Source organism: Eumetopias jubatus, unplaced genomic scaffold, assembly GCF_037043125.1.
Source record: "Eumetopias jubatus isolate StellerSeaLion01/CBP00866 unplaced genomic scaffold, mEumJub1_p1.0 scaffold_2, whole genome shotgun sequence".
Classification (NCBI taxonomy): Eukaryota; Metazoa; Chordata; class Mammalia; order Carnivora; family Otariidae; genus Eumetopias; species Eumetopias jubatus.
In genome coordinates, this window is record NW_028274808.1 from 59,813,850 (window position 1) to 59,833,306 (window position 19,457).

The 19,457-nt window shown below is 40.5% G+C and overlaps 1 protein-coding gene across 3 annotated transcripts in view; it reads right to left on the bottom strand.

Annotated features, from left to right (window-relative positions):
- The window catches only part of PALLD (palladin, cytoskeletal associated protein), a 388,100-nt gene that overhangs the window by 16,665 nt on the left and 351,978 nt on the right, over positions 1 to 19,457 (bottom strand). For 2 of the 3 annotated variants that reach the window (XM_028104419.2, XM_028104420.1), the window contains 4 exons: positions 13,696 to 13,831; positions 10,703 to 10,801; positions 8,466 to 8,687; positions 4,247 to 4,396 (listed from right to left, as the gene is read on the bottom strand). In XM_028104419.2, coding sequence (XP_027960220.1) covers positions 4,247 to 4,396; positions 8,466 to 8,687; positions 10,703 to 10,801; positions 13,696 to 13,831 — 607 coding nt within the window. Of the gene's footprint in view, positions 1 to 4,246; positions 4,397 to 8,465; positions 8,688 to 9,853; positions 9,905 to 10,702; positions 10,802 to 13,695; positions 13,832 to 19,457 lie in introns of all 3 variants that reach the window. The other variant, XM_088021011.1, reaches the window with a different exon arrangement.

Below are 19,457 nucleotides of genomic sequence, written 5' to 3' on the forward strand. Positions count from 1 at the left end.
TGTTTAGAGCTGTGTGTTCCATCCCAAGTAGAATTTGGATGCAGTCAACAATATCTAATGTGTTTCTTATTCCCAAAAGATGAACCCAGGTGGAAAAATATTCTATAAAATATTCTGCTGAACTTTAGTATTTCTCTCTTTCCTTGGTTCTCACCCTTTCTCTTGGCTGCTCTCTGTAATTACTTTCCACTGCTCAGGGAAGCTCTGCCGTCTGTGTTTCATTACTGAGCTCATTTTTTTCGCTCCAGCCTTTTCCTCTTTCCCTTGGTCATTTCACATTATGTACACTACAGTGTACCAGAACAATCAGATGTCGCTGTCTCCCTTTCAAACCAAATACATTTAAAGTGTGAAAAAAGTTTAAGGTAACCAGAGGGTATCGAGGAATCGGGGAATCAACTTAAGTTTTGACTATATGCTTTTGGGATTAATGTATCCTAAAAAATTCAGCTTTCGGGGCACCTGGTGGCTCAGTCCTTAAGTGTCTGCCTTGGGCTCAGGTTGTGATCCCAGGGCCCTGGGATCGAGCCCCACATCGGGCTCCCTGCTCTGCGGGAAGCCTGCTTCTCCCTCCCTCACTCCCCCTGCTTGTGTTCCCTCTCTAGCTGTGTCTGTCAAAATAAATAAAATCTTTAAAAAAAAAATTCAGCTTTGACTTTTCAAATTTTTCTCAGTGCCTTATATCGTGCTTCTTTTGAATCATGTTTTTTTTTTTTAAAGATTTTATTTATGAGAGAGGGCACACGTGCGCATGAGCGAGTACGAGTCGGGGGGAGGGGCAGAGGGGGAGAACCAGGCTTCCCGCTGAGCAGGGAGCCTGATGTGGGGCTCGATCCCAGGACCCTGAGATCATGACCTGGGCCATCCTCCAGGCACCCCTCAAATCATATTTTAATTCATAAATTACAAGAATGGCAAAATACCTTAATATACAATAACATAAAGTAGAGATTAAAACTGTTAAACATTTCTGTTGTGGTATTCCTATAAGCAACAAAGGATAACTTATATCAAGGATTAAGTAAAAAAATGGTCTGCTGTTTGTCATGGTTTAAATACCTCTTTGTCTTTCTAATGGGTAGTGAAGTCTGTCCAGTTTCTAGGTGATAGCTCACAAAATGTCCATCTGGTATATCTGCACATACCTGCTACTGAAGATGCCAGGAGAGAGCGGGAGTTCTATTCTTGAAATTAAAATCAACCAGGCAACATGCTGAGACTTGAAATGGCAATTAATACCAAGTACCCTAAATATAAAAATTCTCTCACAGCAATTTTCATCTGACATCTACATGCCCACTTTTAGGATTTCCTCAGATTCTCTTCACAAGTTTCCCCTCCTATGCCTGCCTTTGCTCATTTAGGTAGAAAAGGAGACATAATTTAGTCTTACCCCCTTTAATTAGAATACGGGCTGGATCAGCTAACCTTGAGGGGCAGTTGGAATTCTAGGTTTTGGAACTGCTTTGGTTTCTGTGCCCTCTGGAGTTCTTGGACTCTTTTGCTGCCTCTGACAGAACCAGAGCAGTCGTACTCCTGTTTGCTGAAATCACGTGGGATATTCTGTTCTGGGCTGGGCTCTTGGCTACCTGACATAAACTGGTCCACTTCTCATTTCTTTGTCTTCTCTTCAAAGGGTAGAGGCCAAGACGAGAGAGGGTTAACTTTGGGACGTGTCCTGGGATTTGGTAAAGCAGCAGAATTCACTGGGGACTGGAACGAGGGCCTTGACAGCTCTCTTTTGGGCCTTCCCTTGGCCCTGAGTGTGCTGGGAGCAGAGCAACTTCCCAGCTTCATGTGTGGCTCCTGTCAGCTGTGCTGGGGGTGCGGCCCGTCACAAGCCCACGGCTCCACACGGCTCCCTCTGCCCAAGCCCACCACTGTGGCAGTTGTGGCAAAGCCACATCTGCTACCTAACGGACTCCTTTCCCACGGGGGTGGTAAAAAGGAAAAGCCAGAAGGTCAGAGGACCACACATCGGCAACATACTGGGGAGAAACCCCATCCCGAACTGACTTGCTTACTCCAACAGTAGGACTGGAATATCTAGAAACAGACCATCCTCTATACCCTAATTCCACAGGCTTCCACTCTCTTTCAGGGCTGCTGCTTTAAGACAGGGTTATTAGTGTCTCTGAATTAAAATAATGACAATAACGAGCTTTTACTGAAAGCCTGTCACGTGCCACGTAGATGGAGTGCATGACTTAAATCCATATGATTATTCTCATTTCACAGAAGAGGAAAGAGAGGGTAGGTGACTTGCTAAAGGTCACATGAGTGGTGAGGTGCAGAGGCAGAAATTCAACTCAGATCTGTCTGATGCCAAAGTTCATGCTCCTAACCCCTGAACTCCTCGTGTATACTTAGGCTTTTCAGTAGCACCAGCACTATTTCATTCTTTCTATTTCTTTCCCTTCCTCCTCTTCTGTGTTCCTAAGGGGATCTTCAGCAGCCCTCCTTCATCTAGTGACTTCATCATAACCCGTCAGTAGTTTACATGCTTGGAGGCTGGCATGCAGTCTCCAACTCTGCTCATGGCCAGTACAGTACCCCCTCGTTTAGATTTTCCACATGTAAAACTACATTAGTATAATTTGAAGAAGACTAGGAGCAGACTCATAATTGCAAATTTTACATTTATGTTCTTTGTTCTAGAAAACCGCTGACTCCAATAACGGTTTAAAACATTCACTAGGAAAAATGCCTCAAAATTAACATCAGGACCAGGACTGGCAAGTGCTTAAGGAACACAGTTAATTCGACCTCTTATAATACATTCCAACCTTTCTAGGGGAGACAGGGATAAAGGACCTAGTATGAAGAAAAATTTTGGATTTTTTTGAGTTCTCCACTACTATTTTAATAAGGCAGAAAACTGAAAATTGAAATTTGTTAATAACAGTCAAGGAAACATACTGAAAATATAATAAGAAAAAAGCAAGTCCCACTTCTTTTCCCTCAAATGCTCCAAACATGAACACTAAGTATTACAATGTAACTTTTAGTAAAAGTTGTGCTTTTGACCATTTTTCAAGGTGACGGTCATATATGCACTGATTGAAAAATGAGAACCTCAAGAAAATACGTATTTAATATGGAAACTGCTGACAGTGATGAGTTCCCTGTGTGCCCTATCACCACCTGATTTTTGGGTAATTAGAATTTCACTCTAATCTTAATATTTCAGAAATAGATGTTTATGTGACAATGTAATATTAGGATAAACACTGCACAAACTTTTAGAAGTGTATAAGCTTTGCTGAAATTATTTGTATAATTTTCTAATACTTCATGTTTCCTTCAAAAGAAATAATGAAATATGGAATGATATAAAAAGGTCAGAGATTTTAAAAGCATGACTGGACAATCTTCATTATATAATAAAATTGTTAATTTTAGCTTCTTTTTTTTAAAGCGTGCTATTTACATGACTTCTGCCGACTTTGTAAAATTACCCTGTCATACATTGAGCTCTGAAGGTACAAAATCACTTCTTACTCATTTTTGCATCCTCCCTACCCAGCACAGTGCCTAAAACATACCTGACCCTCAGAAAAGAACTTGCAGGCTTGACTTAGGAACCTGATACCCAGTAGCTGCCTACTAAATTCTAAGTAGTCAGCTGATTTTTTGACCCTAAATCTAAGGCCAAAAACAAGAGAAAACATTTGGATGGAAACTAATCCTGAATGCCATACACAGATGCTATCAAAATTATAATTTGTCTACACTTATATAAATTCCATTGAATTAAGTAAGTGTATGTATTTCTTTAAATTTAAGTATTTTATTTTTTGAGGATTTTTTTACTATAGCATATTTATGTATGCCACTCACTATCCTTTTTTTTCTTCTTTAAGAACTTAATCCTATCTGAAATGATATTATTTATATATGTGTTTACTGGCTTATTTTCTACCTCAGGACTTTGTTCTGGCCACCACTGCAACCCCACCACAGGCATAAGAAGTGTACCTTTTAGGCACTGATTAAGATTTGCAGGACGAATACACATCTGCACTGGAATTATTCATGTGAAAAACACCTGATGGAATAAGTAAATACTAATGAAACAAAGAATTTTTCTATCCTCCGAAACCAAAATGGATATAGAATTTGGGGAGATAGTTGCAGGTCAAAGAAACATGATTCCACCTTTTAATTAAACAGTTCCTTTCTCCAAATAAATGCCTGTAAGAGCTATGCACAGAACTGAAGCCAGACCTATACCCTTAATCTTTACCTGAGGGTTTGCAGCCATAATTGTGTAATTGCCATCATCATCTAGGGTGGAGGCCGTGGTGTGGAGAGAGCAGGTCCCGTCAAGATCTCTTTGAATGGTGTAGTGATCATTCTTTGGAGAGATCTGCTTCCCATCTTTAAACCAATAGATCTGTGAGAGCAAACAGTGATGGAAGATTAAGGATGTGTGCAGTACTACTCTATTAGGGGGACTGGTAAATACTAACGGTGTGGCCTGCAGAACTGATTGGAGTTTTCATGTTAAAATGTTAAACAGAACATCTTAATAGGAAATTGATTTTTGAGTGAAAAAACTAGGCAACAAACAGGTTTAATTCTATTTTAGTTTTTAAAAATTATATATCTTTTTTTAAATTTTAAAATGTGTGTAAGTATTCACATTATTCACATACTTTTTACATATTATTTATATGGAGGGATCTATATTGAACGTGGACAGTGGTTAGTTCTAGGGTGGCTCTACAGGCATTTTTCCTTTTGCTTCTATTTTCACATGTACTGAATGAAATGCACTGAAGTAAAATGTGTTACTTGTAAAGCAAAGGGAAGAAGGTAAAAAGGTTATTTTAGAGAATAACAGACCCCAACTCTAACCATTCTGCTGAATTGTGTTAGATCAAACGGCAGTGAGGAAGGAGCAACAGTAAGGGGTTGGTGATGGGTGAGCTCTACTGCTTTAACTCTGGGCCAAGGAGCATATGCTCAAAGGGGGCACCTGGGTGGCTCAGTCGGTTTAGCGTCTGCCTTCGGCTCAGGTCATGATCCCGGGGTCCTGGGATCGAGTCCTGCATCGGGGTCCCTGCTCAGTGGGGAGCCTGCTTCTCCCTCTGCCTGCTGCTCCCCCTGCTTGTGCTCTCTCTCTCTGTGTCAAATAAAGTCTTCAAAAAAAATTATAGGGTGCCTGGTTGGCTCAGTTGGTTAAGCAACTGCCTTCGGCTCAGGTCATGATCCTGGAGTCCCGGGATCGAGTCCCATGTCGGGCTCCCTTCTCAGTGGGGGGTCTGCTTCTCCCTCTGACCCTCTTCCCTCTCGTGCTCTCTATCTCTCATTCTCTCTCTCAAATAAATAAATAAAATCTTAAAAAAATATATAAAAAAGTTTGTCCACTCTCCCCACTCTGTTAAAGAAAACACAGTAGTATTTAAACTTACAATAATTTTCCATAATATTTTAACTTGGTTTGATAGAAAATCAAATGTGAAGAGTAAAGTAAAAATAAATCTGGACTAAATAACACATTTTAAAATGGTCAAACTACCTCTTTCACAGGTCCTACCACCTTCCCTGATCTTTAAATAAAATCACTGGTCCACGGATCCCTCATGATTTAGTTATTATTTCTGACACCGGAGACATGGGGCCATGATAATGAATCACAGGGCCAGCGGCCCTCACATGACTGAGATGCTGAACCAATGCCTGCATCAACCCACCTTCAGACTTAACGGTTAGGGAACTAAACAAATCCCCCTTTGTAAAGCCGCAACGAGTTCTTTGTTGTCAGCTGTTGTTCCTGGCATCCTAAAGCATTCCTAACTCATTCCTAACAGAAGAAACCTACTTTAGAACCTTCAGTTTTTAAAATGCACTTCTTCCTTAATGTAAATCCATATGCAAATTGAGACCACAACTGGCACTCAAATTCAACTTTCTATGAAAGCCTCTGAATCTGAAAAATCTTTTTGAAACTTATATTTTAAGAAAGGAACAGCTAGAAGTATATAGCACTAAATAAGCGCATGAATAATAATTGGGATCTGACTGCTGAAACTTTTCCAACCCCTATTTTTTCAATTAGCTCTGAATTTACAGACTGTATTATTAATCTCCAGAATCTAAAAATGGATCATCAACTAGACTCATAACTCTCAGTTCTAAAAATTAAATTAGATAAAGCATATTTCATAATTATCATTCTCTTCTTGGTGGTTTTATGTTTTCTGATGGAAGCAGCTGTGATTAGTATACAATTTCTTCCTTTTGCATTCTTGCCACGCCAGTTCTTCAGACTTGTTTCTTTCCTTTAATCATACTTCTCACCTTCATTGTACTTGGAATACGACTTTCAAATGAGAATTAAGAAGAAGTAGTTCCAACAATTTTACCAAGACTGCTAATCAGAGGGAAGGGGAGGGTACAAGAGATGAAAACAGGGTGAATTAGAAATTCTTTCCTGTCTTCTCATGTTTCCATATGGAACAAGCATGTCAAGGGCAGAATACAATGAAAAAAAAAAAAGCAAAAAAAAAAGGATGTAATTTTTTTAGACATGATGAATATCCCATACTTTAATAGTCCTAATGTAATTTATATACCACGTGTGGAAGAAAAAGAACCGCAGTGAGGACAGGACGGAGGAAGGGGAAGAAGGAAGGTGAAAGAAGACAATAAAAATTCTTAAAAAATTAAGCCTCTCACAGCTGTGAAACATTTAAATTCCTACTAGAAAAGCAGAGTTATGTTAAACACAACGGCTCATCTTTCAGGTGAACACAGCGTTCTTTAAAACAAGAATTAGTGATCTTAGAACTTAATTAATGACCTTAAGCCTTGAGTAAGATTTAAAAATAACAAGGGATCTTTGTGAAGATTTTGGAAGCTTAACATACAATTTCTTGTTGAGTTTCATTCATAAGCTGCACATTTATTTTTAGTACATGAATTTGTATGTTTGTGAATACAGAGCAATTATCCAAATGATGCCAAGAATAAAGAAGTTTTCTCTAACAGTTTATTATTATGAAAGTCTCATCTTATTAGAAGGTAGATATGCATTTGAAAACTGAAGGCTATTTTCTTTGCTCTTTCTCTGTGATACCACTGTTAAGCTTTTAATTTCAGTGAGTGTATTTTTCATTTCTATATGCTTATTTTACAAATTTGCTTGGGCTTTGGTACTGTCCTGTTAAGTTTCTATTTCTTCTATTTCTTTTTATTTTTTAAAAAGGTTTTTATTTATTTACTTGAGAGCGAGAGAGAGTAGCAAGCATGGGTGGGGTGAGGGGCAGAGGGAGAAAGCAGAATCCCCGCTGAGCAGGAAGCCCGTTGCAGGACTCCATCCCAGGACTCCCGGGACCATGACCTGAGCTGAAGGCAGACACTTAACCCACTGAGCCACCCAGGTGCCCCCAGTTTCTATTTCTTTTAAAATCGTTTCAATCATTTTAAACATAGTTATTTTATAGTTTGCTTAAGGCCATTCAGTAGTGTGCAATACTGGAGCTTCTATTTTCTTGTTTCTTTTGCTACTGATCCTCATTTGTTTCTCATATGGTTTGTAAGTTTTTACTGTGAATTTCTTCTTCCTCCCTCTTAACCTACCGAAGTTTGATATGCCCCAAATTGTAAGAGTGTTCTAGGGCAGTTTTTGCTTGCTTCTGCCAGAAACAAGGATTTTAATCATCCTGGACTAAATTTCATATTAATTTTGCAGCTTTTGGTTTCATATCATATGAAAGTGTAAATGTGGAGTTTCCATTTCTCATGGGCACCTTTTTTATTCTTTTCTTCCAAGTTCCAGGGAAAAGTGTAATTCTGTTTATTGCTTTCTGGACTAGTGAGCAATTATTCTCGCCTCCCTTTACAGACTGGGCAACTCTATCCAGCTGTTTCCATGTGTCTGTAGAAGAGGACTTCAATCTAGGTCAGCCTAGTCCTCTTGAGTATCAGAAGTTCCTTTGAATATCCTTTCTCACCAGTATTCTGGCCCCTAGTCCCTTTGTAAATACAGGAAGCTTTGGTTTTGTAGATTAAAGATCTGAAGTTTTTATAATCCATGGTAAGCACTGCTTCTCTGTATGATACACAGCATGGGGTTGGTGTTCAAGCCTGACCGCTCACCAGCTCCCTAACCTTGGGCAAGTTAATCAAACCTCACTGAGCTCAGTTCAGTCACCTGCAATTTGGAAGTGACACTGATAACAGCACATGAGTAAATGCTGTAGGCGTACGAAAAGGTCTTGGCGATTAATTGTTATTTTCCTCTTCTATTCTCCAAACCCAAACTCTACCCTTCTACTCTTTTTGGTTTCTAATGCCTCCTGAGGAAGGCCCTGAACTTAAATAGTACTTCAAACATTTTACATCATGGGTCCTGAGAAAGGTAGTCTGTATCTCTTCCTCCTATTATACACACTGTATTTTGGAAGCTAAACTTCCGCAGAAAACAGGACTCTTAAAAAGCTATGTTTTCAGCTTACCTTTGGCTTTGGAGTCCCAGTCACCCTGCATGTGAAAGTTACAGGCATTCCCTCAAAGATCTTGTAATGTTTCAGCTTCATCTCAAAGAACGGCGCCACTCCATTATTCACAGGCACATCCCCGTATTGAATGTCATCACCTGATTCATCCACAGGAGACCTTTCTAGCCTGTACTCGATTTCACTGATGAGTCTCTGTTCACAGCTGGAGACTTTGTATTCCTGTATCAGGCAAAAAAAGGTCATGTTAGCAACCTCAGTCCCTTGTGGTCCCATGTGTCTCAGGAGTCTTATTCTCCTCTCCAGTGAGGCACTCAGAAGACAGTGATCTTTTTACCAGAGACTTAAAAACAAGTCTGAGCCCAACCCAATTCCATATAAAACAAAAAACATCTGGAAGTAAGTATACATGATATTTCAAACTGTCTTCAGGTCTTATCATCGTCCTCCCCCAAAAAAACTATGAAGATGAATTTCTTTCTCTTTTCTCTTGGGGGTGTGGGGAAAGAAAGAAAAAGGCAACAGCTTTGTATTCCTAAACTGTTCATAAAAATAAAACACGATGGAACACCGGTTTCTTTCTGTAGGTGAAAGCTGTGCAGGGCAGTGCCACACTTCAGAAAGGTGGCAGTGCGCGTGGCTATAGCAGCTGCAGGGTACAGAGCATTTCAGCAAGCAGATAATGGAAAACATGGCATTTTTTTTTTCACTCCTAATAATCCTCAGCCACATAGCCTCTGAACTCCTCCTCAGCTTTGCAGCTAGTAGGAAGTACTCTCCACCCTCTTTAAAAGAAAAATGGAATTGACAGTCAAAATTCTGATTAAAAAGACAAAAGCAGAGTAGCCATCAACATCCTATGGTGATGAATGAAGGGGGATCCTACAGTTCACTTGCTTACAAAAAGCACAATGGAAACAAGGCAGCCCATTATAAAATACTGTCTTTAGTAACAAATAAAAGATGTTTTAACTAGGTTTTCTCATAAAGAAGCTACCCCACCTTTAAAAAACTGTTTTGTTGTCTTGAGGGAAGAAATACAACAGTATGAATAAAACTGCAAAAAATACAGGAGTTGTTTTGTTTTAATTACTATCAAATTAATCAGTTTAAGAATCAGCGCGTTTCCCCCCAGAAAGGTGTAACAAATGAGAAACTTTTAACAATTTACAGTTCAGAGTATTCACTAGTGACAGAATCCAAGTTTGTAATATACGACAAAAAGCACACTACAGTAATTCTGTTCATCTGGTATTAAAACAGACACTGGTCACAGTATTTGTAATTAATATATGGCAGTCAAGACAGATACACAGGTAAACGAGGAAGAACACAAGAAAACAGATACAGTGAAAGACCGGAAGGAGAAGAAAGGTGAACAGCTTAACCTTTTGACCGTCCAGAGGACTCCCTACAGAAGCATGAGGAGACCCAATTTCCTGTAATGGTAGAAAAAAAGAAGTGAAGACTAATAACAGAAATAAGAATCTAGCAAGATTTCTAGTTTTCTTTCTTAAGTGAAATTTTTGTGGCAGCAATATTTAACACAGAAAGATCTTCAGATACTGAAGGCAGAGCTATTTCTCAACATCTCTGAGAGTTTACTTGATCCTTTAAACGTTTTAAAAAGCTTCCTTTAATCTTGAGACTACATCTGGAAACTCCAAGCAGAAGCAGTGGAGATTATAAAACAGCTACATCAAATCCGTGAAGGGACTTTTTTTTGGCGGCAGCAGGGGTACAAAAATAGCCATTTAGGTTTTCTGCTGATTAGTGATTTCTAACTGTATATGTGAAGGAAAAGAAAGACATTTTTTTCTATACAGATATTTTACTTTGACTAGATGTTAAGAACATAAATGGAAATATTCACTACCTATTTCGCACAGTTTCAGTGAAAATAGGTTTCTCCCCAGAAGCGGTTTTGCATTAAAACACAGGACGGGAAAATCAGAACGATACTTAAAAGGAGACTAAACTGATCAGTAAGAAGATAAAAAGAACAGGTATCACTGACTGAAATAACTCTTATCAATCACTTAACACCCCTGTCTGGCACATGCTATGTGCTCAGTAAATATTAGCTGTGAGCGTGACTGGTGATATTAATACTGCTTTTCTTTGACTTGCCCTCTACTTCCCACAGAACTGATCCCAAGAACAGTGTCCACAAAGAGGATGGGCAGAGGGGGCAGAATAATTACTATTTCTCTAATTAGTCCAGAGGAACACAGTACCTGATTAGCTGTTTCCTCTTCTGGCTCCTGAATATTAAAGACAGCTGCACTGTCAGCACCTAGCAGTCGACGAGCCATTCTCTCTTCATAGGTTAGCCTCTGAGCAAAGTAAGTCACAAAAATTACAAAGTTAGAAAATTCACAATTACATACTGCCTCACGATAAGGAATTTAAAAAAAATGAGTTTTGGTGTTTTCTGTAACTATTTTCTCTCAACCTTCAGATGCCTGTATGTAAAAGGGGTCTGTTTCTTTCCCTTCCCTCTGGTGTTCTGTCACCTCCTCTTCCGGTCTTAGTGGCTTAATCCAGTGTTGGGGGTCACCAACTGGTACAGCCCAAATTCAAGGTGAATATAATAACCAAACAAGGCAGAAGCCGCACAGAAAATAGCTGTCATGTCCTAATCCTTCGTGATACATATAGAGAAAAGAGATATTCAAATAGCAAAATTTTTTTTTAAAGGAAATGGTCTTTCCATAGCCATCTACAAGCTTCAAACCAGACTAGTGGGCTCCCAGCCTCTGGTAAGGGAAGTTTTAGACCAGCGGGCAGCGGTGGTCCCCTCTGCTTGGGGTTCTCAGCTCTACGGACATTTCCTAGGCTGCTGTGTAGCAGGTGAATGTAGGCCAATTGTAAAGGTCCACAAGGAATGGTCACACATGGCTGACTTAGCAAAAGGACTGCGAAAGATACTTGCCAAAACTAATATCCGTAATTTGAGATTCTGCTCAGAGGCAGACTGCTTGCTTGCCCATCAGGCAAAGTGGCAATGTTTTTGCATCTAGCAGCCAGGACTCTAGATTTGGCCAAAACACATTTGCGGGGCCATTCTTACACAGAAGAAATGCCAGCATTTTTGTTCTCTCTGTTGGGCTGTTTCCTGCCTTTGAGTTTTGGTTCTAAAATGCCTTAGAATTACAGGTCTGGGAAGAACTTTCAGAGACCCTCTGTCCCATAAACAAGTGTTTGATTAAAAATAGGGAATAATTAGTAAGGCAGAATCTTAAAAAAATACAGAAGTTACTTCAGTAAACTTCCCAACTTCTGAACATAGATGCAAATTCTATTGGAAACTCTAATCAGGAAAATATGTTGAATAAATTTACAATTTCCAGTAATTGCTTGTTCTAGACCCAGCTGAAACCGGGAAGTGAAACACGTCAGTGCCAAATGACAAATAGTCCTAAAGTTCGTATTATTTAGTAAAGAAGGGGTGGGGATACGACGAGGTAGGTGTTTGGTGCATGGACTGTCTCAGTCCAAGTATGTTGTTATTAAAATTAATTTTCTCACATCTGTTAAAGAATCACTGAATTCAATTTTCAAAAAGAGTTTTAAATACCTGCTCTCTTAAAAGCCTTCCTAATGTTTTCATGGAGAACTGCATCAACATCAAAGGTAGGACTGGAGTAATGTCCACCCTTTTCCTTATAAGCAGAAGTATCAATTTGCTACCTAGTCCTTTGCCAGAATGCACCTGCTACCAGTAAAAGCCAAATTTACTTCAGTTTTGTTTCTAAACCACTAGGCCATGTGGATATCCAAGCCCTGTCCACAGAAGCCAAAAATAAGTAACAGAATAATATGCAACACTAGGAAAAAGTTGTCCTTTTAAACTCTCGAATGCGGAAATCTATGGAACTTGTGAATGTCGTTTGCTGCTAAACAGATCGATAAACATATAATATACATAGTATGCTCTAACAGCTTAAGTCTCTTTAACCAAGAGACTCTTAGTCCATAAGGAACATTTAAACAGAGACCCAAAAAACCGCAAAAAACTGGAGAAATGTCTCTACTTGCCTTGAGTAAGTTCCCATAAGTATTTGTTTTAATCTTTCAAAGGCTTTAGTTGACAGAGCCAGGGGAAACTTCCAGAGTATGCACATTTACACATGCAATTACTTATTTCAGGGAGAAAAATATTTTTCCCTTTGTGAAAATCTTCTATTCTCAATGAAATGAATGACCAACACAAGATCTCATTAGAATTTTAATCTTCCTGAACTCAGATTAGGATGCCCTAATAATTAAAAGCAGCATTCAGGACCCCTCCTCTACCCTCCACCTTTCCAATCGAACATGCTCTGTTCTCACATTTTTATTTATCAATGTGTGAGAATTAAAATTCCTAGAAAACATATTTAACACAGAGGGCTTTCTACTCTGAAAAAGGTATCTGAGAGGGAGCTTTTATACAAAGAGGCCCTTTTCTTCTTCTACTTAAGAGCCGGACCAATTTTTCTGGTGATAATTCCAAAATAAAGCCACCAAAGGCTCCTTTTCTTCACCTGGGAAATCTTATTTGTGAGACTTCCTGTCCCCTTAAAAATACTCGGATGTAGTAAGAGGAAGGGTCGGTAAAAAACGAGAAACAACTGGTGAGGAAACATTTAAGTCCGATGGTGAAAACGTCTTCTACACATATATTGTTTACCAGATCTACCGTACAGATAGCAGAACAATACCGTGAAACAAGCGTTACCCTTTCAGATTACGGAATCAGTATCTAGTAATGGTCTCCCAGAACAGTACTGGACTTCAGGGGCCGTTTCCTCAGTAAAGATAGTCTTTGTATAGAAGGAGTACATGCCAGAGAATCCACATTCTCCTTTTGGTACTTGTGGTAGATATAGATCATTCCAGAGCATACCTTCCCCCTCCTACCCAGCCCAGATTTGTTCCTTTTTCTTTGTAATGCTGCAATTCCTCATTTGTTTTACTCCCCACCGTAAAATCAGCCCTTCCTCTTTATCTCCAACTTGCTAACTTCACTCCAAGAATGCAGGAAAGAGTGGAGGCCAAGTAGAGGGAAGCCTTTCCACTTTTCTCCCTTTCCCCCAGATTCAGGCCATAATGCTAAGAAGAACACAGATTTAGGGGTAATGAAATCAATTTTGTGGACAAAGTATAAGAACCAAAGTGAAGGAAGAACTCTCTGATGTGGGCAGCTAATATTCCAAGTTCAGGCCCCAAATCCATCTCTGTGTACCGGCTGGCCGTTGTTCAGGAGGTCCTCCTTGAAGCGAAGTTTTCGTTCCAGGTCTTGAATGACAGCATCCTTTGTGCCTTGAATCTCCTCATCAGAAGCTATTCTAGCAGTTCTGTTGGCCTTCTTTGGAAATCCCCTGCAGGACAAAAGCACAAGGCAATGGAGTCACTTGTCAGGCACATAAATCCAAGTCAAACATTCAAGTCCAACAAAGACAGTACAATGTGTCAATGTCAATGCCCACTCTTTTGTAATGCTATATCTATTCCCATTAATTATGGAAAGAACCATGAAAGCTGGTTTCGCTGTTTGGGTAACACTAACTGGAACCAGTTTTCAGAGAAAGTGGACATACTTTAGGGAGTGTGTCTCAGTGGTTAGACAAATGCCAAGAATAGGGAAGGCTTGTGTTTTAGTCCCAGGGAGGCAGCAATGTAAAGTGAAAACACAATGTGATTTGTAATCACAGCTGGGTTTAAAATCTGGCTCTGCCTGGTATTAGGTTTGTGACTTTGGGCAAGTTTCTTAACATTTCCTGTAAATAAGTATAAACATATATACCATAGATGGCTATTGAGAAGATTTGAGAGAGAACATTATTTCTTTCATACTTTCGTAAGTTCAGTCCTTCTGATCCTTTGCAATCAATTTATTCAACAACAGTGTCTAGCTCATTCTAAGCAAATACTGTTGGTTATCTTCCCTTCTATCCTGATTTGATTAGAGGAGGCCAATGTTACAAAAGGTCTAGTTCATGCTAAAGGGCCCTAGAAGGTCTGAAGGTCCTGCTATGCCTGGTACCCCCCAACACCCTAAGCCTCCTAAACCTCCTGGAGAGCCTGGGGCTCTTAAATAAGTGACACCTCAGAACTTTTCTTTCCCAGGGCAGCAACAATGCCCTGGGCCATGTGAGCCAGGGGTCACTGGTGCTGGATGCTTGATGGGTGGGCAATCACTTTTGTTGGTGCCTTAAGCAATTTGCTTCCTACTTCCCTTCCTTTTCCCTCATAGGGCTGTGGGTAAAGATTCAAGAGAAATAGAATATACTATACGGTAGTGAAAATGAATGACCTGTAGCTACCCATATCGCCCAAGTTGAATTTCAAAGACGTAATGTCAAGTTTAAAAAAACCAAGTTAAAGAATACATAAAAGATGCTCCCGTTTATCAACAGACAAAAACTAGGCAGTCTTCTGCCAGGGTAGAGGTTCTTAAAGGGTGTTCTTTGGACCAGCGGCACCCACATCACCTGAGAAACTGTTAGGAATGCAGATTTTTGGACTCACTGCAGACCTACTGAATCAGAAACTCGGGTTAGGGTCCAGCAATCTGTGTTTTAACCAGTCCTCTAGGTGATTCTGATACATAAAAAAAGTTCGAGAAATAAACTTAGCGAAACATATTAAGACAAGAGAAGGATTAACTCAGAAATTCAGGGTAGTGGTTATCTCTCGGGGGGGGCAGTTCTGGACGTGACTGGGGAGGGTGACATAGGAAGCCTTCAAAGGTACTAGAAACAGGCATGATTTTTATTACTATTCTTTTAAACTATACATATACCTTGTATATGTTTCCTTATTTATGTTTTATAATAAGACAATTTAAGTTAAAAGAAAGGTTTACTGCAAATGTGTCAAGGCACCATGTGCTGGATACCACGTCACTGATAAGGTAGAAAGCCCTAGTAGGGCTGAGGATGTAAATTAACACCAAAGTTCACCAAACTCTCTGCTTCTCACCATTTTACCCAAAAATGTAGGGAACAAGACAGTCACTACACTGGCAAGAGAAAACAGAACATCCTGAAACTGCGGTGCACTCCGCCCTCAGCAGTAATACCGTGGAATCCTGAGGCCTGTGCCCCTCCCGTCCGTTCCCGTTTCCTTGCTGAACCTCCCCTGATTTTGTGGGTTGTTCACCCTCCAATGTGCTTAGAGAAGGTGACCCCCTCCCCAAACTCAGGGGTGACTGACCTAAGTTGAGTGGTCTCAATCCCGTGGACAGTGGTTTGTGTGGCTAGAGGCATGTGATGGAGCCTTGCCGCTGAGATGGGGGCAAGGGGGAGGTGCTCTAGTTAAACATTTCTCACCTCTACAAACAACACACAGGAAGAAATGCCCCCCTTCTTTTACTGGCTACCACTGTGTCAAAATGCCCCAAACTGCCACACCCACACTGAGCATAAGGGGAGAACCTGCAACATGCTGATGGCGGCAGCTTGGAAAGACAGAGACCCTGGAGCCCTGATGATGTTTCTGGGACATGGGTGACCTACCCGTGGAGCCCCCTGCCCCTACACTTGTTATGTAGATCAATAAACCAGGAGCATTTAATCTACTGGTAGTCGAGTCTTCTGATGCCTATTGCAGAAAATACCCTGACAGCTTTTCCAGGTTCTTCCTTTTCTAGTCGTTTGCCCTGAAGTTCAAATGGAGGGGGGTAAACACTGGTATTAAAGAAAAGATTGTGATATCCTGTGTTTGAATATCAAAGACCAGGTCAGACTTTGTTGTATCCTACTGCCTGGGAATTGATCTTGGCTTTTAAGGAGCGGGGCAGTGAAGCTGTGACACATGAACAGCAAGAGCCATAGGAATCATGACTTCTAACCTCAATTTTTAGAACCATCCAGTCCTTCAATGAAAATGTGTATTCTGTGCCAGCTTTCCTGGGCCCGGCGCCTCTGGCCCTTAGGACAGATGTCGTCAGCCTGCAGGCTTCAGTTTAATGTCCCCTTGGAAAGGAGGACCCTGACCAAGTCTACCCATTAGTTATTTATACCATGTTTCTTTTCTTCATAGCACTCATCAAACTTTATTAATATATGTTCTTGTTAATGCTCTCTCTCACACCCTGACTCTTTGGTTAATCATAGTGCTTGTCAAACAGCAGACCCGAAAATAATATTCATGGAGTAAGTGAATGGATGTACTATCTATCTTCACTTTTTTTTTTTTTTAAAAGATTTTATTTACTGGGGATGCCTGGGTGGCTCAGTTGGTTGAACATCTGCCTTCGGCTCAGGTCATGATCTCCAGGTCCTGGGATCAGGCCCTGAGTCGGGCTCCCTGCTCAGTGGGGAGTCTGCTTCTCCCTCTCCCTCTGCCTCTTTCCCCCTGCTTGGGCTCTCTCTTTCTCCAAATAAGTTTTTTTAAAAGATTTTATTTATTTACTTGAGAGAGGAAGAGCAGGGGTGGGAAGGGTGGGTGGGGAGGGGAAAAGGCAGAGGGAGAAACAGACTCCCCGCTGAACAGGGAGCCCGACTCAGAGTGATCCGAGGACCCTGGGATCATGACCCGAGCTGAAGGCAGATGCTCAACCGACTGAGCCACCGAGGCGCCCCTCTATCTTCACTTCTGATCTCTCTCTACCTTCCCCCCTCAGGCAAGAAAAATTGTCCCAAAGCCATCTATAATCAAACCACATGTAAAAAGTCAGGCTCAGAACACATACAAATTACACAGTTTTGGAAATAAAGTTCTGTGCTGCTTTTGACTAAAGCCTTAACATCTGCAAACTAGAAGAGGTACGTTGTAAAGTCACCTGAAAGGTAAAATGAAAGCCAGCTCTGTGTTACATCACATATTACTTGGAACACACGGGTTCCCATTATTACTTTAAACTTGACAACATAAATGAGTTGCACAACTGTGTGATGACATGTAGCATTGATGACAGAAGCTTCCCTGTGTCTCTGCGGGCACAATACACTGAGAGCCGTGTTCTCTGCACAAATAAGAAAGAAAGGGGCAAAGCGCGGCCATCAAGGACTGAAGAGATCACCTAAACAACAGAAACAGAGAACTGGTCTTTTAAAAGACAGCCACAAGTCGTCTTGAACAAGTAAACACCTGTCTGTTCACAACAGAATAAGTCCTGGGCTTACAAAGCATTTCTCAGTATTTCGGACTCTGTAGGGAACTCAGGCATGACTGCTCTGGGACATTTCATAGAGAAGCCATTCACCTTGGTTTGGGTTCTTGCCACCCAGATATTTTATTGTTTCAAAGAGTACAAATAAAATTACTCTTTGACCCAAATAAAAACCCTGATCATTCTATGTTTCTTTTAACAAGGGGATTCCCTAAACACAGCAAGATCACAAGCATTAGAGGAGCATTTACTTCATCTCTGTTTCCTGCTATTTTAAAGACATTATTTTCTTTTACAGAATTTAAGGTACACATATTTACTTGGTTCTGAACAATTAACACTGAAATCAAATCAATCAGTTGAAAGATTTTTAAATGTCTAACAGTCACTGCACAAATACTTATTGAGTATCTAGTACGGCACAATGCTGGGCAAACACATCAATACAGATTCTGTTAAGCCTGTAACTCCAGAGTTGGTCTGTAAGGTGAGTGACTGTGTCACCTGATGACTTCTTGGAATTCTGTGCATTAGAAATCCTGTGCATAAAAGTGAAAAACAGGAATACAACAAAAGCATTATCACTATAGTCTAAAAAGTATTCTACATGACAAGGAGAAGATAGTCAAATCCTGCAGGGTGGTCTTTGGTTTCGGAGGGGTTGATAATCCAGTCAGAGAATAAATGAAGGAACAAGCCATGCTGTAGTAATTCTAGGTGCAATGGGAGTTAAAGAAGTCGAAGAGAGTGCTGGCTAGCATGACTGCAGAAGACTCCCTGAAAGAGGTAGAATCTGGGATCCTGGAAGATGATGAGGATGCAGACGAGTAGAGATGGGAGAGGAAGGAATTCAGACTCAGCAGGAATAAAGGTGCAGAAGGGATAATCTCATTTTTTATTGCTTAAAACACTGTGGTTTGGGCTAGTTACTAATGGCTACATGCCTCCAGTACCTCCTCTGTAAAGTGTAAAATGTGGGTATTAATAGCATATACCTCATAGGATTATTAGGAAAATGACACGAGCCAAGACATATTAAGCACTTGGATCCGTGCCTGGCATACTGAGGGCGGCTCTGGAGAGGCCAATGGGAACTGTCCAGTATGGAAGTGAATCAGGGAGACGAAACTGGCTGAGGGGAACAGAATGAAAGCGGGAAAGGAATTTAAAAAGATGCTAAAAACTCTTGACTGGTTTCCAAAAGGGTGCAAATAACCTTTATTGATTGGCTTCTCAGTGTTCAACTCTGTTCTAGGTGCTCGGAATACAGTGTTGAACAAAACTAAGTGACTGTATTTAGAAAAAATATATTCTATGGTGGGGATGGCAGAGACAGGAAATAAAAGGGTGGAAGAAGGGACAAAGCAGGAGGGTGGTAAGTGCTACGAATGGACGGGTGTGTGAGTGGATGACCATATTACACAGTGTGGTCAATCACAAGTCTGGGGAGGTGACATTACCTCTGAGGCCCAAGTGACGGTATGAAGACCTACAGGGACAGCTAGGCGATGCAAAGGTCACTAGGTCTGAATGAATCTGGCAGGGTCACCAGGGCATTGTGAACCCTGAGGAAAGAGGTATAGGATACAGTACTTCTCACCCTTGTTTTAATATGGAACCTTTTCTTTTTTTCAGAGAGTATCTCATTTGGATTAACATAATTCAAAAAACACTTCAAGCAACTGTGTTAAAACTGAGCAAAGAGTTTAGAGTTCACATATAATGTTAAAGTAGAAACCAAAGTGGAGTATTCTTTTGTGGTGGAGGCAACAAAAGAAAAATAGTTACTAAGTTTTCGAGGCAAAGTTTTGGCAACTGAGTTTGTTTTCCTATAAAACTAATTCTTTGTTGGAATTTAACGTAAAATGGCTGTGGCTGGTTCTCCCAAA